Below are 23,198 nucleotides of genomic sequence, written 5' to 3'. Positions count from 1 at the left end.
CTCCCCCAAAATGTGTTTTCTGATCTGAAGTCTCTGTGCAGAAACTGAAATCAAAAATATAGAACAAATTGACATTGACATGCTTCAGAAACCAGTTATTTATAAAAGATTTAGAATTTCTTAGCAAATCCTCAGTAGCATTTACAACTCCACTTTCCGAAGATTTGCCACACAATGTTAATCGGACCTGTGCATAAATATTTACTTTAAATTCTGTATTAAATTGGTTTAGTTGCCTTCCACACTGTGTCTTAATTTGTGTTATGTTCTGTTAAACCCAGGCACGGGTCCTCCATTAGAGCGGAGGGGCCACGCCCCCTCACCTTTTGCCCCTCATGAAGAGTGCCCGTCAGGCTGAACAAAGGTCAGCCTGACAGACACTCTTCATGTTCAGGTCAGGCATTCAGGAGCAGACATGCACGATTTGCTCAGACCCCTGGCTGCCTGAGCTGAACTTTGCTGGACTGAAGAGGTCACAGCCCCTGTGGGCGTGACCTCCTCGACTCAGCAAAGGTGCCTCAAGGCCCTCACCTGGGTGACGAGGGAAGCGTCACCCATTGACTTAGACCTGGGCGCTTCAGGTTTAAGCCCTGAAGCGCCCAGGGCGAGTGTCAGTCAGTGACACCTCATCACAGAGTGGGGTGGGGTCAGCAGTCTCACTGACCCCATCCCACTCTGTGATGAAGTTGGGACTGCTGCCTTGTGTGTGTGATCTTTTCGAATGAATGTTTGGTGCTTGCGTGCATGTTTGAATGTTGAAGAGTGTTGTAAAATGGATGTGCATGTGTGAGGTGTGAGTGTGCTTCCTTCCCGCCCCCCTCCCTCCTAAAACTGCCGGCCGCCACTGGTTAAACCTTCTCAGTTCTTCCTGCAAATTTAGAAAATAGACTGACTTCTTACTGGAATGCTTTTGTCACTTGTTCAGCTCTGTGAAGTCTAGCATGAAGTGTAAGAAAGAAACTACTATGATTTCCGGTCATCAAGAAACCTTTTGGCTTTGGTGGAATAGTCATCTTTGCAAGTACAAAGGTGTTCTAGGTAGAGGACTAAAGACTCCCAGTTTTTCTTGACCTCTACCAGTCTAGTGTGTGGACATGCTGGATTATCTGTCAGATAACGATCCACCAATTGCTTTAACTGCTCTTCTAGACTGTCTAGTTCCTGAAGGTCCCTTCTTTTCCTGTGTGAATAATAATACAGGTTAAAGCATCATGTAAGTACCTCTTCAAATCTGACTAAATAGACGCTTCTTTTTTTGGCATTGCACACAACCAGTTCTACACTTAAATTATATTGTGCACCACTGCAATGCAACCATGGTTGTCCCATCCATATAATGCAGACACTTTATACAGTAAGTAAGACCAATGCATTTCTAATCAAGTATCTACAATGATAATCCCACATGTTGCAAAAAGTTAGCAAAACACCTTTGAGTCCTCATGCTTTGAAACGTTTCATGTTACACTGTTTCTCACATGTCTAATGGAGATTTCGTCACCCATAAGTCAGCTCGTGTTCCAGTATTCCTTTATGAGTTGGCCCTTCAGACAAGACACTAAGAAACCTGCCATTGTGTGTCCATGCACACTCATATTAAAATGTCCATGCGGCCAAAGGTTAATCCCCGAGCACTCTAACATAAAAAAAAACTCTATCTTTTGTGAAAATTCTTCTAGTGTTCTTTATTCATGAACCACAGATATCATATCTATGTTGTAATCTTTCGCCACAAACTAGCCAGCACACGTTTCGTCACTGGATAATTATGTTCCAACTAACTGCATCGCGCTGGAAAAGTCCTGCACATAAAAGCATTACAATTCAACCTATATTCCATAGTTTTATAAAGAATATATCAACCATGTTCCCTGTGATTATAGGAAGTGGTTCACAGAAGTGCAAAAATAAAAGACGAACTGTAAGTACCATGTATCAAAAATAACCGAGTAAGCATTCCACATTAGTAACAGAAATAAAGTATCCAAGCATAATAGAAAGTAAGGTAAGGTACACCAGTGAGCTACAACATAGGTAGTATTTCCTAGTGTGGCACATCAGAGCAATTGACACCCAGAAAACAAGTCTTAAAAATGGTAAGGTCTTATGTGAAAACAGAACACAGAAACACAAGAAACCTTAATTTTATGTCAAAATAATGGTAGCAAAGAAATTACACTAAGTCAAGAGCTCACCAGACAATAAAATAAAAATTCAAACTTGTTGGCTAGTTTGTGGCGAAAAATTACAACGTAGGTATGATATCACTGGTTTATGAATAAAGGACGCAAGACTTTTCACACAAGAGTTTGATTTTTCATGTTGGAGTGCTCGGAGGTAACATTCGTTTGCATGAGTCGTCATTGATGTAATGGTCCATGCTCCAATTAGGCTTGCTAACTTTTGTCAACATACCAAAATGCGCACCGCCTTTTACAGCACAGAAGACTAATCTTTTTCATGTATTTTCGTGTCCTATTTAGCTTGGAAGTCTGTGTATGCTTTTGGATTGCATCTTTATGTATACATTTATTTTCATGTAATTAACTTGTATAGTGCCTTTCCAAATTCTCCTTTTTAGCACTGCTGGCTACAGACCGCTTTACCGTTTCTAAAACAAACCATATACATAAAGTGGGTGTTTTTTGGCCCCTTGGTCATATTTGGATGGCTTTGTTGTCCATCTCAGTTGTCTGCTCTTGATTTCATGACTATCCTCTTTTTTTCTTGTGTTTGTCCCACCCAGGAGCATTTGGGTCCTACAATCTTCTGATTAGATGAGTTATATCCTTTCACTCTGGGTGTCAAGGAACATGCTTTTGCTTTATTTTTTCCTTGCCATTTTAGAATTAGCATTCTGTGGGTTAGCATGTCCTGTTATTCCCTATCTTTCAATCTCATCTATTTCTCTCTCTCTTAAGAGGGGGAGCTGTCTGCTGTTTCCCCCGCTCCTCTGCCCCACCATTGCCCTAGTGATTTTCTGTTGACCCCATTATGTCTAGGCTTCTTTCCCCGTCACCGAGCACTGCTGCAGCTCGGTGTCGGGCTCTGAAAGGAAATATACTGCTTTCAGTTTAATTAAAAGCAATACTTTTAAGATAAAATGAGGCAACAGTGCACATCGGCTGAACTGCTATTGTAAAACGTCACACACATTGGCACATAAGAGGCATATGGCCCAGGTCTACCAGAGAATAACCACTGTGGTCTCACTATGCTGTTTTTAGTTGTTCTCCAATCTACACGCTTTGTGTTGGTTTGATTTTGTTTAAAAGTTATGTTTATAGTTTGCTGGGCTTCTTTCCTTCTGCCCATCACAACGTGGGCCATAGCCTTGCGCTCATGAGGCAGTCTGCTTTTTACTGCCTCAAAAGTATGCAACAGGGAATCATATCATACTCATCATCAAAGATGCATAAATCTTAAGATACAACAGAACACCATAATACCAGCAGCAGGATTCAGTGTTGTTTCCGCACACACCAAAGAAGTGTGTCAAGTCCGAAACGCCATTCACAGTAACTCCCCAGAAGGCTAGTTTGAGTTAATTCAGGTGAAGTGGAGAACCCTGTCCGATATTAGTTATTCAAGACCTGATATGCAGAAGATCAGAAAAAAATTAATAAAAAGTGAGCTTGACTGTTCTGTTTCCATATCTTTCCGGAACTATTTTTTTCAGTTTATCCCTTGGACATGGACTCAGGAAGTTCTACAGTCTGGCATCCAAGACGCTATTCTCAGTGTTATCTGCAGAACAAGAGGGCCCTTTATTGTCTCCGCCTATAGGTGAACGCCCCAGCTCAGAGAACAGTTCAAGATCTGTGGCCCTTTGTATTGTCCACTGCACTGCTTAATTTGTAAATAAAAAGGCACCAGTGCCCAAAGCCCTCCTCTTAAACACGCGGCTGCCGCAATTAAATGTGCGAACACGGAATACAGAGGCAGCGTAATCCTGAAGCCATCTCGGGCTTCTTTAATCAACTTAAAGACACTCCTTTCCCCTTCAGCTCACTCTTGCAGATTTCTGCCTTCTACCTTCTACCTTTGTGACGCTTTTTCGTTTTTCTCTTCCTCCGCCTTTCCCATATGTGTCTTTTGCTTGCAGGAAATGCTTGAGGCAGAAAAATAATTTCCGGCCCTCAAAAATAAGTGTTGGTGCTCCGTACTGGAAACAACAAGCACAAGTTAAGCACGGGTCCACTGGCTGTTGCCAGACACTCGTACGGCATTTCTCTGTTTGTCTGCGTCTGAAAGTCAAGTATGTCTCTTCAAATTGTTGTGCTGATGGTGTTCTGTGCCTTCAACTTATCTTGCTGTGAGGCTTGCAGTGTCTCCTTTGCAAAACCAAATAATAATCCTTCTTATCCTAATTTATTTTCCTCTTGCTACATTCCTGTCATGGATTCCATTTAGATTTGTCAGGGCAAATTTTAATGCACTCTTTTCCTTATCATGTTTCTTGGTATTCCTTGATTCAACCACTAAGGGTACTTGTCCATCAAAGTTTCGTTCTCTTTCTGTAAATGTCACTTAACCCTTTGTGTGGGTTAGCTACTGAAGGTATTATGTAGAATCATGAACGTCGATTCACAAAAATGCATAGGAAAACGGAAGTGGCATCACATGCCCTTTGTCTGTAATGACATCAAAGGCAGTGACATCATATTAGTTTTGAACCGCAATTTTACCAGGCGGTATTTCACTAGGCCTTAATCATGGTGACATCGCCATAAGTGACATCGTTGAAGCACCCTAGTATTGGCGAGATAATTAAACAAGACAGCATTTACACTTCTGTTTTAGATACCACCTATAGTAAAGTGCTGATATGATATTTGAAAGGTCTGGATGTAATACTAGTCCTGGATTGTAGGAAGCGAATGAGGAAAGTGAGACAGACCTCTTCTAAGAGGGCTCGGGGTTCCTGCCAAAGTGAACATTTTGAAAACAAATGAGGTCAGATAGCGCATTCTGAAGCACAACGTTCAGTAAATTTGTTAAAAAAAACATAGACCCTGAAGGGACAGTCCTTAAACATTCAAGTCCTTTCATGGTGCACCAAGCCAGTGAAGCCTGACACTTCCCAGGAGCTGACCCATTTTTCCGATCTGTGCTGTTGGTGCCCCCTTATGCCAGAACTACCTCCATTATGCTAGGGCCAGTATTTTGCCATGGCAGACCTGTTAGGCCAAAAATTACATTCAATGTAACAGAGCCAATATTTGATCATTAATGCCGTCCATATACCATGGGTGACCCTTATGTAAAAAATGACCTCAGTATGTCAGGCTCAGCATTTTGTCATTGTCGCCCCTACACATACGCCACGATTGCCCTCCCCATTGCAATAATTACCTCCAGTGTGCTAGTGCTAGCATTTTGCTACGGATGCCCCAGTGCCAATTTACGCAATACACTCATTGCATGTCACTGACTCACTCACTTTCACTTAAACACATATGCTTACACGTACACATATTCACACATACACAATCTCACATAAATACAGTCTCACTCGCAAGCACTCATAACATACATTCAGAATTTTTTTTTTCACTTGTGTCCGTTGCCATGTAAGGTCCCATTCCAGCTAACTCGCTGTTCTCAATACATTACTAATTCATAATATAATATTATTGACTATGAATAATGTAATATTATTCACTAGTAGTGTAATACAAAAAATTGGCAAAAAAACGTAGACTGGAGCCCCAATGACATCTATACAAATGAACTGCCCCTTTGTTCCTGGGACTGATTTTGATACCTCTGAAGCCAAGAGTCACAAAGACAGTGCCGGGGGACGTGAGGGGCAAGCCAGGCGTTGCAGCTGCGACCGCTAAATGACCTACATGTATAGAATACTACATAGAAGTGACTTTGGACCTGTATCTTCTTTATGAACAAGATGGAAGATTAGCTGATCAGCAGGTGTGCAGTAGAGTTTTCTGCATTATCTTTCCCTGAGTCCTAAGTAATCTAATTCCGATTGATCTGACACCCTTTGATTTGAACCATTTTTGCTATAACACTGTTCAGGAATTACATATGCTATACAAATGATCTGCAGGATATGGCTCAAAATATGTACTCTATCTTTCAGGCACACCCCGGAGCCGATATGCCTTGAACCATTCTGGTGATAATAATGATGATCAAGATGGAGACTCCAGGTAAGATCACCTTTGGTGAAATGCACAGGATAAGGTGAAGAGGATGTCCAATCTTACAGATAGTGACTCTTAGTTCCAGAGATATTGGACTTTTAAGGATATGAGGTAGGCCCTACCATTCTCAGTCAGCTTAGACTGCTTGGGTACCAAAGACAATTGACCAGGATTGGCCTGTTTTATGATAGGGGCCGGTGAAGCCCCACTTGAATGGGGGCACCAAAAAACTCCTAACGCAACATACCATTTAGCATATACTGACCCAGGAACCTTTCCCAGGAGCTCCGATTCATTAGTCTGGATGCACCACCAAACCTATTGATACACAAATTGGTTGAAGCCACTGTGAAGGAAGGGCATTTCCCCCTGCACTGTGTGACTTTACTTCTTGGGGCCTAAACATGCATTTGCTCTGGCTTTGGAGGCCACTAAATTGACTTACCTTACTACTGCCTCCTTTTAAGGGTGCAGTCAGTGGAACAATAAGAGTAGCCAAAGATGCTAACTCGGTCGTGCAGCCATGGCTACTCATTATTTTGTTGACTGTATCTTTAAAAATAGCCATTAGTAAAATTCCTGCAGTTCTGAGCCTCTTTGCTACCACGTTTTCCATATACTACCGATAATTATAGTTGAAGAAACTCCCTAAGGAAATAAGTGTGATATTTCTGGTGCCCAAGGGCTAGACACATTTGATTTTGATCTACACAATCTACCCTTTTATTCTAAATGTGTGTAACATATAGATTATCTTCAGGAGACATACCTCTGACTGGTTATTCAGCGTTGTCGTTTCCAATAACTACTGTGATATTGTTCCTGACCCAAAACCCTTAAGCATTTTCTCCAGTAAACCATGGCTGCTCGAACACTGCTACTGCTGGACAGTAAAGGTCACCAAGATAGCCTTGAGTCCATGTAATGCAAACAGCACCATTAAGTACCCTGGTACAGAGAAGACAATTGACAGTAATAAACAGGTGGTACTGCCTAATACTCTCTATCTACCACAGGATATGGTGATAAGGCCTGGCAAGCACCAACAGGTCACCACTGATAGAGTAATGTGCAACTCAGTCTGATGTTTCTGCAGCGACTCCAAGCTGGAGTTTCCAGTACGAGTGGATTTGAAGCAAATGAGGTGGAACGACATGTGAAGGACTTCCATTTGCAAGACAGACCAGTATCAACGATTGTCAGAAATGAGCATTGGGGGTTCCTTTTTTGTTTTGTTGTGCAAGCCCCGTACAAATTACATCAGTATAGTAGACACACAATGTGTTTTTACATCCTTGAAAACACTTTTGATAAATCCCGAGGTACATGATAACTGCATAATAACTAACGTTTACCCGAGGCTTAAGACAGGAGACAATTTTGGAGGCAGGCTTACTCAAAGATTACGGTGCACTGCTACTTAAGGAATTAAACTGATTTAGAAGGTTCATTGTTTCAGTAAGCTCTTCAGGTCTGGCAGGATGTGGCTGTGGATTCCACAAATGTAATCTGTTACATGCAAGTGGACAAGTCCACCAGGCCAGTGCCATTTAAAATAGAACCTTCTCCTTATGCTGCAGTCACTGTGCTGTCTTAGCAGCTACTACTCATCCAACATATGGACTTCTGAACATGTACACATAAACAAATGTTTTGGGAGAAGTGAGGGATCCCACTTACGAAGGATTTAGTCGATTATTTTCGATGGTTCTGTAGAACTTCTTCCATTGTTGTAAGTTAAAAGACTTGATTCCTTTTACTACAGATAAGCCTCCGAAAACCATCAGTCTTTCCTTCATCTAGAGAGATGACAGTAGCCACCATTCTTTATGGGACTGTGTACTGTGCAATCCAGGAAGGCAGTCATGCCGTGTAGAAAAAAAGTGAAACTAACTCCCGTGAGTTGCCATATGTTGGACAAAAAAACTAGTATGGGCCTCCAGACCAACAGGTCTGCTTATTTACTTAGTCAGTAGCTTCCAGTTTACAGTGAAAGAGTATGGTTGCAAGAAAGAGGGATGTCTACGGCTAACAAAAAAGTGCATCAATGGGTGCGAAGTGTTCAAAATAGTATATATGACCATTTAACTCAAAGCAAAAGCTGTTAAGAGTTAGTACTCCTAGAACTAAAGTAGGGTGCAAACTCGGCTAGCATTAGTAACAGTAAACACATTTGTACTCGTGTTTGCAAACTGTAACGATTTGTAGCTCTTTCTGCTGATTTCGAATGTTTCTTTGGAACACATCCAGAAAAATGGAAGAATTACTTTATTCAGTAAGCAAGCATCCTGCACAAATATTATTTGCTACTTGAAAAACAAATGAAGGTCAGGGACAGTTTCACTGTAGTTTTAGTTTTAAAATGTATTGCATTTTAAGGACAGGTATAAATATCATTTCTCTAAAGCGTCATACAATCAAACTTGTTTGATGGGTGCTTAAATTGAGGAAGAGGAAGACCAGGACCAGCAGACCCATGACCTTCCAATGGTGCAGATTTACGACTTACACGTGTTACTAAGAGTTTTCAGAAGTAATCCTGGAAACCTGTGTCAGTTGCAGGTTTCCGGGGAACTTTATACAAGCTTTTGTAGATTTAATTTTGCATGAATTATATGTGCTCATGCAAAAATCTGCAAATCGAAGGTATCACTTGTTAAATTGTTCATCTCTTTACTCTCAGGTGGCAAATGTTGTTTTACCATTAAGAAACTCCCTTACTACCCTCAATTTTTTTTTATTCCTTCCATGGCCAGGAGCAAATTTCCAGACATTTCCAAGATGGGGAATGGCTGGAGAGAAGTTGCGAAAAACTCTAGACATGTAAGTTTGTTAGTGTGTTCAAACTCACACAGCACTGGAACTTCCTGCGTAATCCAACCCTTGTGACTAGCTTTACTTGCACACAAAACCAATGTTTGAATGTAAACCAAATGTATATACGTAGATCACCCATAACTTGTATATGTATAGTACTTACTAGTGTGCTCACAGTTATGGCAAACAAGAAAACTGTGCCACCGGGAGATGAAGTGATCTGCCCACGAATTACACATAGTAGTCAAGTGGACATTGTCAGAATGAGGACGATGTCCTTTATCCCCACTTGTCGCACTGGGCCATATAAAATGTAAGTTTATTTACAGTAAAACTCAGTCAAATTGAGTGAATGCTGACAGCTAAATTTGCTACAGCAAGTACACAACATTCATCAGAAACTAAAGTAATAAAGAGAGAAATATTATATTCTGAACCCTTCTATAATCAGACCTTTGGCATTATGAAAGTGTGGTAGGTTCAACCATGATCAGAAAACTTGTCTAAACGGTACTCATTCATAAACAGAGCCTCTGCATATTCAGAGGCTGTGTATATTCAGAGATGAGATGAAAGGACTCCTAGTTTGTTCAGAGTCTGGTATAATCAGAAAGGTGTATGACGAGAGCCTTGCTAGAATCAAACCCTTGATCTAATATGAGCTCTGACTTATCAGAGCGCCTGTTATCCTTATTCTGATATAACGAAAATGCTACCATGTTATTTCACCTCTTTATGGTGCATCAAATGGACAAGTGCATTTGTTTTACAGGACAAGCAGATTTCTGAAGCATCTAGGCTCTTGGACAAGTAGCTATATCTAAAAAGATTACACATCCCTGGAAATAGGGTAGTTGAAAAACAACTTTGTTAATGAACAGAGTGGTACAACTTACCAGGTTATGACCATAGAGCCTCAAGTACTTATTTGGCAGGATTTCCTTGATGAACGTGGTATACAAGGACATGTTGGATTTTTGTGTTGTTTACCTTAGAGTCACTGTGTATGGAAATTGGGAGACTTGTTTGGCCTCAAATTTTAGGACAAATCACTTTGATGCTCTTAAGCAAGCGATTTGGGCTACAAATGACTTCATAGTGAGGGAAGGTGTCAGTGTAGATGTTCTTGTGCGTTTGTTCACTTGATTTTTCAATGATGATTACAGGATCTTGATGTTGTGTTCTATAAGGAGGTGCGTCTTCTGCTCTTTTCTATATTATAGAAGGGCTTGTACAGACCCAGTGGATATTTGGATATTGTTCAGATCTTGGGTGCATACATGAGAAGGCCTGTTGCATTCTGTCCCTGTTCTTCTGAGAATCTCGGCCCGGCGAGGATATCTTTTCGACTAATGATTGCCTATTTCGACCATATTATGATGCTCTTGATATTGGCCTCTTACCTCCTATTTTAGCCATTGTTAAATGCTTTTCCCTGTATATCACACAGTTCAAACAGATGTCACCCGTTGTTCCTTGCTTTTGGATTCTAGCTTCGAATCAAATATACTCTTATTGGCAAAGAACTTGAAATTGCTGACTAAGAAGTCAAACCAAAATCGACAATGGATAAACAATATGGCCCTCATTATGACATTGGCGGTGACTGTTAAAGTGGCGGTAATACCGTCAACTGGCTGGTGGTAATTACCGCCAAATTATGACCATGGCGGTGATTCCTCCTATAGACAGTCAATGTACCACATCAACCGCCAGGGCGTTAACACCACTGACCACGGCGGTAGCCAACAACAGCCAGGCGGAAGACAAAGTACCGCCCACCACATTATGACACAGCAAACCACCAGGATTATCAGGGCGGTACCAACGCCATCAAAAGCCTGGCAGAAACAGAACACAGAAAACGAAAGACTCATCAACAGGTACACAGAGGACTCCACCGCCACCATGAAACCAGAACTTCAAGTCTTCCCGATGTTCTTTTACGCCATGGTCCTTCTGGAACACCAACACCAATAAAGACGACGATGGTGAATACAGCCGCCTAACACACAAGGGAGGGAGGGAGGCAAAGGAGAGTGACACACACATGCACAACACACACCATTCACACACACACACCATACACACAACCAGCTGCAGATTAAAATCAATGTCACTGGACCCACGTCTAATTAAACAGAGGACCACATTGAGGTTTAACTGACACTGTTATTTCATTCCAACAGCCACCATATTGTCCATGCGAAAACAAAAGCATCTGTCAATGTTCAGAAACGGACATTGGCCAGTCCAAAGTACAAAAGGCCCACATGGCCACAGGGCACAGTCCAAGGCCCAACTTGACTCCTGACTATCCGGACTCCACTGTGCAGAGGCATCATGTTGGAAATGGGCAGGCACCGAAAGGAGGTGGGGGGCACCTCAGCTGAAGTGGGGAACATGCCCACTGGTTCTGGAGGGGGCTTCATGCCCAATTGTCCCTGGTGGGGAGTGCAAGGCCACAGCCTCTGAAGTGGGGAACATGCCCACTGGTTCTGGAGGGGGCTCCATGCCCAATTGTCTCTGGTGGGTGGCCTACATGCCCTCTGCTGGAGGTGAGGGCTCCTTGCCCACTGCTGGTGGAGGTGTTATCCTGGCTGCCTCTGCTGGAGGTGAGGGCTCCTTGCCCACTGCTAGTGGAGGGGGCCTCTTGCCTCTTTTTGCTGGTGGAGTGGGAACCTTCACTTTCTTGGGTGGTGGAGTAGGTACCTTCCCTTTCTTGGTGGTGGAGTGGGAACTTTCCCTTTCTTGCCTCCAGGACTAGGAGGTGCCTTCACTGTCCCCATCTCCTGTCCCTTGGTTTTCACCACCCTAGTCCTCCCTTTCCGAGGCAGAGGTGTGCTCACAGTAGGAGTGGCTGCCGTCACAATCTGGGGCCCCTTTGTGCCAGCAACTGAGGATTTGATGGGAGCAGTGGCAGACTGTTTGGTTGAGGTGCTGTGCTGGGTCGTTGGGACCCTACTCTTACAGACAGGAGTTGGAGGGGGAGGAAAGAGGTCAAGATGGGCAAGGAAAAGCTTCTTATGTACGTTGGGGCGGGATGTGGGAGGAGGGATGGGAGTGGAGTTTGAGGGAATGGTTGTCGGAGGTGTACGTCTGCTGGACTTGGGTGAAGGTGCATGGACAGTGCGTGTGTGAGGTGGATGCCTGTTGGGAGTCTGAGTGTTTGCGTTTGTGTCTCTTAGGAGTGGGGCAGACAGGGTGGGAGGGGACAAAGGGTACGCATGGATGGATGTTGTGGAGGTGTCTGCAAGTGAGGTGTGTGTGCTGCATGATGTGGTGATGGTGGTGGTGGCTGTTGATGCAGTGCATGTAGGTGTGAGTGCGGATGTGACTGTGAGGGAGGAGGAGGATGGGGAGACAGTGGAGGTAGTGGATGTGGTTGTGTGTGCAAGTGTCTGTTGTTTGTGTGAGTGCTTGTGACCTGAAGTGTGCTGCCTGTGTTTGACAGTGCTACTCTTGTCTGACGTTTTGTGTGCATGCTTGTCTGTATGCGTGCATGGGATCGGTTGGGGTTGAGGAGACTGGGACTGGGAAGTGGTAGTTGGAGGGGGGACGGTAGGAACAGGGACACTGGCTGCCATCAGAGAGGATGCCAGAGTCTGAAATGATCTCTGTAGGGCTGCCAAGCCACTGTGCATGCCCTACAGGAACGCAGTGCATTGCTGCATCTGTGATGCCAGCCCCTGAATGGCATTCACTATGGTTGACTGCCCTACAGAGATGGATCCCAGGAGGTCAATAGCCTCCTCGGTGAGGGCAGCAGGGGTGACTGGGGCAAGGCCTGAGGTGCCTGGGGCAAAGGAGATGCCCACCCTCCTGGGTGAGCGGGCATGGGCAACTCATTTGGGGTCTACTGGGAGGGCGGTGCTGGTACGGAGGGTGGCGGCCGTAACAGTAGCTGGGGTGGTTCCAGAGGTGTCCACCACCACCTAGGAGCTCCCATCAGAGGAGGTATCAGAGTCAGTGTTGTCACCTCCTGTCTCCACCGTGGTGCTCCCCTCGCCCTCTGTCCCACTGGTCCCCTCGGCGTCGGTGGACTCTGCCTCCTGGGTCCTGTGAAATGCAGCTCCCTCAGTCGCCGGTGCTCCTGCTCCTCGCCAGATCATGCTAATGCACACATGGACAGGGCGACAGAAGAAAATAGGTGGGGAGAAAGAAAGGGACCACTGGGTCAGTTACAGCACCAACTCCACAGATGGCATACGCATTACCATCACACACAGGGACCACGATGGGGCACTATACATCGCATTGACATTCCATTGGCTAGGTACCACAGCAAGATGAGAGCTAACCACCGCCAACTGCACCCCTCCTAGGACCCACTAAGCCCTGTCCTGGAATGCCACCTAGCCGGAATACAAGATTTTGCTATTCGCCCATTTACCTTGTGATGGACCATGCAGCAATGTCTGAGCTGGCATTAAAGGGCACCCACTTAGTGAAACTCACCACCTCGATCCAATGCCAGCCCAAAAGAGTGGTTGTCACGATCACTGTACTCACCTCCTTGTGGCTGCTGTGCTGCCCTCAAGCACCCTTCCAGCTCTGGGTAGGCCACCGCCAGTATGCAGGCCATTCATGGGGGTAAGGTTCCGATGGGCGCCCGCCCTCGTTGGGAGACCATCCCCAGCTGGGCCTCCGCAGTCTTCCAGGCCCAGCGTCTCAGGTCCTCCCACCTTTTCCTGAAGTGGGTGCTCCACCTGCTATAGACCCCAGGGTCTGCACGTCCTTGGCGATGGCACACCACAATCCCTTCTTCTGATGGGCACTGACCTGTAAGAGGTAATACAGACAGGAAGACACCATTAACCAGACAATCCGGCCTGTCACACATATGGCCCACAAATTACATTTCCATCTCCATTGGCACACGCATCACCCGGAGCCCTGCATGTACACTACCACCAGACATACTAACACCTTGTCGCATGCATTGTCCCATGGTGTACTCACCTGTTGGTCTGGAGGCCAATACACCTGTCCATAGAGGGGTAAAACCCCATTCACCAGGCGCTCTGACTCCTCCAAAGTGAAGGCAGGGGCCCTTCCCCGGTCACACGGGCCATGGCAGGATCCCGACACAGCTCACTGCAGCACACGCAGTGTAGGTGTTGTCCCGTGGGAAGTCAGGAATCAAGTGAGGGTATGGATTGAAAATGGGAGTCAGGTCCGCGGCGGTGTACACTGTCACCGGTGATTCTCATTAGATACTGTACTCCATAGAGCCCCTTGTTAGCCAAAGAGGAATAGCACGGTGATGTAAGACCGCCTTCTGCCATGACGCCCAACGCCGGCGGAGTCACATTACTTTCGCCTGTCCATACCTACAGGACAGGCGGTCACCATTTCATGGTGGTGGGCAACAATCAGATATTTGAAACTACGTCATTGTTGTGAACTGTACATACATTGCCATTCACATCGTCCGATTACATGCATGCCCAGTTGCACTGGGATGGTGGATCCATTGTTCAGTTTGTGACACCCTTCTCACTCTTGTGTCCCTTAGATACCTACCACTGCGGAGGAGTAGGAGGAGGCAAGCCCCCGTGTACAGACCCCTTGTGGACTTGGCTACACTGGAGGAGAGGCATATAATACTGACCTATAGACTAGACAGGGCCACAATCGCAGAGCTTTAAAGGGTACTTCCCCGCAAATCATGGAGAAATTGCTGATTCCTTATGTTCCCTCTCGCACTCTTAGATCGTTAGGCCAGAACTTAGCAGTGGTTCCGCGCTTTAAGCTGAGCAGAATTGGGGGCCGCTCTTTTCGAGTCCTGGCAGCGAGTTGGTGGAATTCTCTTCCTCCACAAATCCGGGCCATTGATGAGCTCCTTCAGTTTAGGCGGGCTATTAAGACCTTTTTATTTGTCTAAGCTTATCTGTTGTGTTTTGTCTTCTTTTGCCCGCTTTTAGTGCTCTGTTGTGTTTACCTTCTCAAAGCGCCGGGACGCCCCTTTGCTGGGGCAGCTGTGCGCGGTACAAATAAAAATAACATAACATAACATAACATACTCAATTGGAGCATGATCTGATATCAGCTATCCGTCATCCCACTGGGATCCCCACCCTTGTGCAACTTGTACCAGTGCTCCGTTTCCTGGTACCTGGTTCTTTCCAAGTGACCGTGGGCTTCGCAGCAGGAATGTCACAGCCAGTGTTCTCAGTCGTGCTGGCAAGGGTTTTGTCTACCTTGGTCAAACACATGTGGAGCTACATTGCTTTCCCCCAAGTGGAAGATTTTGCCACTGTGAAGGCTAAATTATATGCAATGGGACATATTCCCAATATTATTGGGGCGACTGACGGAACACATATTGTATTTACCCTCCCCCTATCCCCCCCCCCACCACAATGAACAGGTGTTCAGGAATCGGAAGAATTTTCACTCACTCAATGTGCAAACGGTATGCCTAGCTGACCAGTACATCTCCCACGTCAATGCCAAGAATCCTGGGTCGGTGCATGACACCTTCGTCCTGAGGAATAGCAGCATCCCAAATGTGATGGCACAATTACAGAGGCATAGGGTGTGGCTGATTGGTGAGCCTGAGTCCCATCCAAGATATGTCAGTGTATACCTTCTGGAGTCATCCCGCATACCACTGTGTAAGGCTAATGTTTGTCCCTCAATTCTTGCAGGTGACTCTGGCTACCCAAACCTGTCGTGGCTCCTGACCCCTGTAAGGAATGCCAGGACAGTGGCTGAGAATCAGCATAATGATGCACATGGGCGAACCAGGCAAATCATATAATGTACCTTAGGTTTCCTGAAGGCCAGGTTCAGATGCTGCCATCTGACAGGTGGATCCCTGTGCTACTCCCCTGAGAAGGTCTGCCAGATAGTTGTAGTATGCTGCAACCTGGCCCTCAGACGGCATGTGCCTTATCTGCAGGAGGAGGAGATTGGAAATGCCCCTGTGGTAGCAGTGGACCCTGAGGACATTGAGGATGTGGAGGCAGAGGATGCGGGTGTGAACAACAGAACATCAGTAATATGGCAGTACTTCCAATGGCACACAGGTGAGACAGTGGAACTGACCATTCCTCTAATTATTTATGTTTTCAGTTTGGCTGTAGCAGGATTACAGTCACTTCCTTTACATCTCAACTGACTGTCACCTATGCCTTCTCAATTTGCAAATGTTGGTATTATTACAACTGTGTACTGATGTGATGACTACAGATGGCCACAGGTCATTATTTGTATGCTATCACAAAGTTCAGGTCAATTGCACAAGATCTAACTGTGAACATAATTGCACATTTTCATCACATAAAGCACTATCACTCAAATTGTGTTCAAGAGTGTTTATTTAGTGAAATATATAGAAGGAATAGTGCAATGGAATGGGGTGATGGTAGAGGTAAGTCCAGGGTATTGGCCCAGTCTGTTTGTAGCACAGGTCCAGTGTCCAAGGAGCCATAGGAAGGGGAGCAATGGCAGTTCAAAGTGGACAATTTGAGACAGTGGAACACAAGGGGGACATTCAGGAGGGTCTCATTTCCTGGTGGTCGTCTTGGTCTTGGCAAGTGTCTCTGGCATCTGTCTGGGTTGCAGGGACTGTTTGCGGGGTGGTTCACCTTCTGCAGAGGGAGGGGTGCTGGTGGCCTGTGGGTCCTGTGGCAGGGCCTCCTGTCCACTAGCTGCAGCAGATGTGGTGGGCTGTTCAGTTGACTGGCTAGATGAAGGGGCCTGCTGGTGTGCTGTATATTCCCTCATGATGTTGGCCATACCAGCCAGCACCCTTGCTATGGAGACCATGGTAGTGTTGAGGGCCTGCAAATCTTTCCTGATCTCCCAATGGTATTCCTCCTGCAGCCGCTGGTTCTCCTGCATGTTGTTAAGAATCTGGCCCATCTTGTTCTGTGATTGTTGGTAAGCCTGCAGGACATTAGAGAGTGCCTCCTGGGCAGTCCTCCCCAGGGCACACAGCTGCCCTCCAAGTGTCCCTGTCCCCCTGTGCATGTGTCCCCTGAACGGTGTGCCCACTGCCACTGACCCCAGAACCGTGATTGTCTTGGCTGTGAGGTGCGGGCTGTAGTCCCTGTACAGGTGGGCACACTGCTGATTGACGTGTCCTGGGGACAGAGGTATGGGGACGTTGGGTGGGTGCTGTGATGTTGGATACTGAGGGGGAGGCCCTGTGGTGGACTGGGAGTGGGCTGGGGTGGCCGACTGACCAGTGGTCCCTGATGGGCCATGTAGGTCATCTAGATCCAGAAGTCCAGAGTTACTGTCATCTCTGGGGGCATCTTCTGTTGGGAGACTGGATAGTAGTGGCACCTCCTCGCTGCTGGGATTGGCTGGGGCACCTGTGGGGATGTAAGTGATGTATTATGCTTCATGTCTCTGACATATTCTCATCCCTAGCTTCGCCTATATCATTGCGGTTACCCTGCCACCTTTGTTTGTGTATGGTGATGTATTGTGGGATTGTTAGTTCTCCATGCTGCTCATGCATTGGTGGCAGGTGTACATTCAGGGCTAGGAGGGCTGTACATGCATTGGTATGGCATACAGGGCTTGGCATTGGGGTTAGTCACATGTGTAGGTGCACTGTGTGGGATGGAGTTGAGTGATGGGAGTCAGGGGAGAGGGGGTGAGATGGCATGCAGGTATGGGGGGGGTGATAAGTAGTAAATATTGACTCACCAGTGTCCAGTTCTCCGGCTACTCCAGTGAGTCCCTCAGGATGCAGGATTTCCATGACTTGCTCCTCCCTTGTTGTCAGCTGTCGGGGAGGAGATGGGGGGTCCACCGCCAGTCCTCTGGATGGTGAGCTGGTGCCTTGCTACCACGAAACGTACCTTCCCCTGTAGGTCGTTCCACTTCTTCCTGATGTCGTCCCTTGTTCTTGGATGCTGTCCTACAGTGTTCACCCTGTCCACGATTCTCCGCCATAGCTCCATCTTCCTGTTAATGTATATTTGCTGTACCTGTGCTCCGGAGAGCTGTGACTCTACCCTGTCTATTTCCTCCACCATGACCCGCAACTCCTCATCTGTACCTGTCTATTTCCTCCACCATGACCCGCAACTCCTCATCTGTGAAATGGGGGTGCCTTAATTGGGACATGGGTGTTGTGTGTTGTGCAGAGGGTGTTGAGTAATGTGGTGGGGTGTGGGATGTGTAGTGCGTGACAGGAGTATGGGTGGTTGTGGTGTGTGTGTGTAGTTGCCTCTGTGATTTGCGTGAATAGCTATTGCGGTCTTTTCGTGTTGGCAATGGGTTGTGTGTAATGTGGGTGTGTGTTTTATAGTGCTGTGGGTTGGGGTGGGTGGTGTGTGTATGAGTGTCAATTGTGTGATTTTCGTTTTGGCCAATGTTGTGTTGTTTTGTATTTAGGTGGCCATTCTGACCGCCCCGATGTTTACCGCCAATGGTTTACCGCCGTTGAATGTCCGTCGTGTGATTTGTGGGTCGTGTGGTGGGTGTTGTTTTCTTGGCATAACGGTATCGGTGTTCGTACCGACACTTTACCACTGACCTTTGGTATGGCGGATTTGTGTTTGTGGCAGTATTGTGTCGGTTTCATTGGTGTGTGTCAAAATATGGCGAACGGATGTTCGCCTCCATGACGGTATGTTGGCGGCCGTAACTGCGGCGGTAAGCGGCATTTACCGCTAATGTCATAATGACCACCTATGTGTCTTTAGTAAATCCCAGCCGAACACCTTTCGGCATGTTCAAGCTACATTTTCAGACTTTCTTCCTTCTGTGCTCAAACTCCCTACCAAATTAATCAGGCCCCTAGTTGCCTCGGGCCCCAAATACACTGACTGGCATCTATGAGGTACACAAAACCGTACTCTGTTGCTTTCTCATCTTCAGTGAGTAGCAATCCCTTACCAGAGAGCACCTTTAATAACAAGTGTACGTTCCTTCCTTTTACAGACCTTACACTTATTTGCTGGTTCTCAAGGCAAAAGGTTTAGATCTTTGTGTGGAAAAGGCTACTGCGTCCTGTCTTATTATTACTCTAAGTACAAGAGTACGCTTTAAACCTTTCATGCCCCTTGGAGGATGATGGCTTCAGACTCTTTTTGTAATTTCTTCCCTTCTGCCAATGCATTTCAAAGCATAAGTTTAAATTGACCCTTGTACATTTGCATACAGTATGTTTCTGCAGTTTGTGGTGGATGGTGTTCATGACTGACCTGATGACTTTCTTCATGCTTAAGATAATTTTCACACTGATGTATTTATGCATATTGTTTTAGTTCAAAATCCTGTGGGGGACAATACAGCCTCCCAGTGCAAAACATTTGTTTTATTTTTTTAATCTTTAGATTTTTTTCAGAAACGTAAAAGGAAGGTACAGTCGACATTATAATATGGTGGAAATACAGCTTTTCATACTGGGCCAAGGCGGCATATGCCCTTTGGTGCGTAACATGCACGTCCAACACATAAGCACAGTGAAGGCAACAGTACACATAGCTGAAGCTGTTATACATGTAAATGCAGCTGCCGAACTTTCTTAACAAATGGTTTGGCGTGTGAACTGGCAGAGAGGGAGATGTATGAGGGGAATGGGAGGGGTATGGCAGATATCGTCTGATAAAAAGAGAGGACAGCAGCAATGTGAGCAGGGTCTTCCGGTAAGGGGAGACTAATAGAGAATAGAATAAGTATGCAAAGATGGGGGTGGGGGGGTAACAGTGGATATTGGCAGGTAAGGAGTAAGCGCAGGGTGTTTAGGAGGGTGGTCACCGTGCAAAACCTTAGTATTTATTTTTCTCTAAATTGGGCCAGTCACTCAAGACAGGAGCAACTACAAACCATTCTGATAAAATAATACAACACTAATGAAAATTATCGATGACAATTGAGATGCTTCACTCCACCTCTACAAAGAAAGAGGGACAAGAAGAGAGGGATGAAAGGGTGGGAGTGAAATTTCTACTATAAATCAGTATATACTCCACGCCCACCTCTCCTCACATCCAGCCAGCAGCTTCAGCAAAATAGCAAATTCATTGAACAAAAGTATTTCCAAGCAGCTCAGTGTTTTCAATTAAAAATCCATCCTCCTTTATCACGAAACGGCACACTCCCTATTCCATTATCTGCTTTGACTATCATCCTTTACCCTCCATGTGTATCCAACACCACCTCCAGTCTCGTGTGCAACAGGACTCACTGCTTGTGTCATGGAATGAGATGCAAGAACCAGCATGATGAAGGTGACCCCCATAATAGAGGAACACCGAAACGCGCGTAGACTAAAGGTTCATTTTGAATCTCATTTGAGATCATAATATTATCATCATATTTCATGGACATTAATTCCTTCTAGATCTGAGTACAAGACAGTTATACCAACATTGTTTGATTTGTATCAACCCTAAAGTCTGTTATGTTGGGTAATAATATGTAATCTTTGGATTAAATTTAGCTATTGTATAAAGTGTATGATATTAGGTTCACTATATTGCTATTTTTGTAATTTTTGCACTCTGCATTTTTTGAGGTTTTAGCCCGGCATGAATGTGGAATGATTGAGTTGGGTGAATGTTAATGTCTTTTTTGTATTTGGTTTTATATCCTTAATATTTTGTAAATGAACTGAATAAAAACATATGTTATTGATAGAGCCTTTATTTTGTTATCCAATTCTGTATGTAGCCCAACCGCACAACTAAAAGTTGTTGTAGTATATGGCATACAAAACTATGGACATTTGATATTGCTAGCGATATGGCATTAGAGGAATATCATTCCCATGATTATTGTTTGTGGTTCATAATTTAGTTTTACTCTTCTGCAGCCAGATGTTAGGTTGCCCTTTTTAGTGATGTGCTGCTAGATGTCCAGGCAACATGAGTTTAGAAGGATGGGGGCTCCCATCTTGAGACTCCATAGGGCTCAATGAGGCAGGTAACTGGATCCCCTGACTCCTTTGCATCCTAGGGATGTCCGGTATTCCCTTTGTTTACCCCACTGTATTCTGGAAATACAGCACCACTTCATCTCTGCCACCACGGTGGCCCAGCATATTGAGCTGGCCTCGCAGCTATCCATTATCTCATCTGTCCCATAGCGCAGCTGGATCCACCAAATGTGTATCTTTATTAGGAATGCTTACTTGCACATGCTGAGGGGCAACCAAACATATGTTGGAGCTTTTACAGTGATTTATGCCTGAAGCAAGGAAACTACACAATCTCTGCTGCTGATGTCAGATGCATACTCCATACACAATCAATAGCATCTGTTGTCTTCACTTGGAAGTTGAAGGAGTGTTGTGCTCTTTTTTTTGGTTTGTCTTACTTGAGCATTTCCGTTCTCTTCTCGTGGTGGTCTTATATTTGTCAGTTGGCTGTAAGGTGGATGTGGGTGCCCTGTCTCAAAAGGTATCTTAGTTGGTCAGTGGAGAGTCCATGCTGCACACACATCAGCTAAAGCTCTGTATTTTTTTCCAGTGTTGAATTTGTTTGCTCCAGCGTGACACAGATTCAGGCAGACAAAACAACCATCATGTATTACATATACAAATGTGCATTATGTTTTCTAGTGACATCCTTATTCTTGCCCAGCATCTGTATTTGTGTGTGATTTAGCTGTGGTCGTTGCTGGTAGTGAAGTAGTTGATAGAGTTATGAAGCGAATTAGCATACACATTGAAGTACGGTCAAAGAAGAGCTGCATCTAACTATTAGCAACATGATGCTAATATTACCATGCACTACTGTTTTCCTCTGCAGTTGAAGAGGAGTGTTCTTTAAGCACTGCTCTGTTATTCGGCTGATCAGTTACATTTTTGTGCACTTTTCTGCCTTTATTCCTATAGCAGAAGTCAATGCTTAGTTGAATGCATACGTTTGCATTACCCTGATGTAGGTACTAGGTGTCTCAGACTTCTTCCATATATTGTGTTGTTCAGGAAGTTGCCATGTGCACAGTATCTTGGATGGATTTCATAATCAAGTAATTGGGCTTGGCCTTACCAAGCTTGCTGCTTGATGACTTACGTCTTGCACCAAGCTATACGGAAATATTTAAGCTGATCTTAAAACCATGTCTGCTGCCATATATAGTTGACACTATGTTGTGCTTAGTGCCTCTCTGGAAGGGTTTTTGTATTTTGAATCTGGGACCATTAACATGTATTTCTTGCAGCTATCCTCTTTTTATTGTTTATCCTTTGGCCAGCGCCAAAGAGCACAAGAGGACTAAATATTCTTTTTTTGAAGTCATTTATAACTTTCTGGAAGACTTGCATAATAAATACAGAGATGTTTCTTTTTCATCTGCAGTTTGGGAAATTAATGGTGCTTTTTTTTTTTTACATAAAATATTTGCTAAACTGTGACCTTTGGTTTCTCACCTAGGTAGGCAACTACTGTTCTAGTCTTCCGTTTTCACACAGAATTATTAAAAGTAAATATGTTTATTACCTAACAAAAACCATAAACCTGTGCTCAGCACATCACACTAATGCACATCATACATTAAAATCGATAAAACAAGCACAAATAACATATTCTGATACCATAAATCATTAAAATCCAATTACACCTGCAGAGGCAATGCCTCGGGGCCCTGTCCAGATACTAGGTATGAACAAGAACAGTCAACGTAGAAGTACTTCTGTGCCTCAATTATAAAGTGATAAAATTCTTGATGTGGCGGGATAGTTATCTCCCCGGTGGTTCATTGTAACCATAAAGTGCATGTGAAAATAAAGTTTCAAGTGCAGAAATGCATGCGTCACACTCTTGGTTTAGCCGGATGGGGACTAATGAGCTTTTTACACCTAGCCATTACAACATCAAAACTCCACTTGCGATTTCCCTCTTTGACTCACTAATACCCCCCCTAAGTCCCCCCCCCCCCCGCCCCTTAGAGCCTCGCACCCTCCTCTCTATTTTACACACTACAGAGCTACAGAAATCAGCCACTGTAAAACCCCACTGGGGCCCGTCAACACTGGCTTTTATGACCCTAGTTTAGGACGTAGAGACACAATGTTCCCCTCATGGAGCCCATCATCACTGACTTCGACGGGCCCGGTTTGAGACACGCAGATCTTGTTAACAAGTTCTTTGAAAATATCCAGCATTTGCACTAGCTGGATATTAAGCGTCATGTTCCTAGGGTCCAGTGATTGAAGTACTTCGGCTATCTGCACGTTCTTAGCCCTAGCACCCCAAATTCCTTTCTCAGTAAGGACCTCCGCTGTACACATACGGCTTG

General features: G+C 45.0%; 1 protein-coding gene across 3 annotated transcripts in view; it reads left to right on the top strand.

Annotated features, from left to right (window-relative positions):
- Window positions 1–23,198, top strand: part of NPRL3 (NPR3 like, GATOR1 complex subunit) — a 334,166-nt gene that overhangs the window by 9,279 nt on the left and 301,689 nt on the right. For all 3 annotated transcript variants that reach the window (XM_069210380.1, XM_069210379.1, XM_069210381.1), the window contains exon 2: window positions 6,104–6,173. In XM_069210380.1, coding sequence (XP_069066481.1) covers window positions 6,104–6,173 — 70 coding nt within the window. The remainder of the gene's footprint in view (window positions 1–6,103; window positions 6,174–23,198) is intronic.

This window comes from Pleurodeles waltl, chromosome 10 (assembly GCF_031143425.1).
Source record: "Pleurodeles waltl isolate 20211129_DDA chromosome 10, aPleWal1.hap1.20221129, whole genome shotgun sequence".
Taxonomy (NCBI): domain Eukaryota; kingdom Metazoa; phylum Chordata; class Amphibia; order Caudata; family Salamandridae; genus Pleurodeles; species Pleurodeles waltl.
This window is presented reverse-complemented; position numbering and strand designations above follow the sequence as displayed.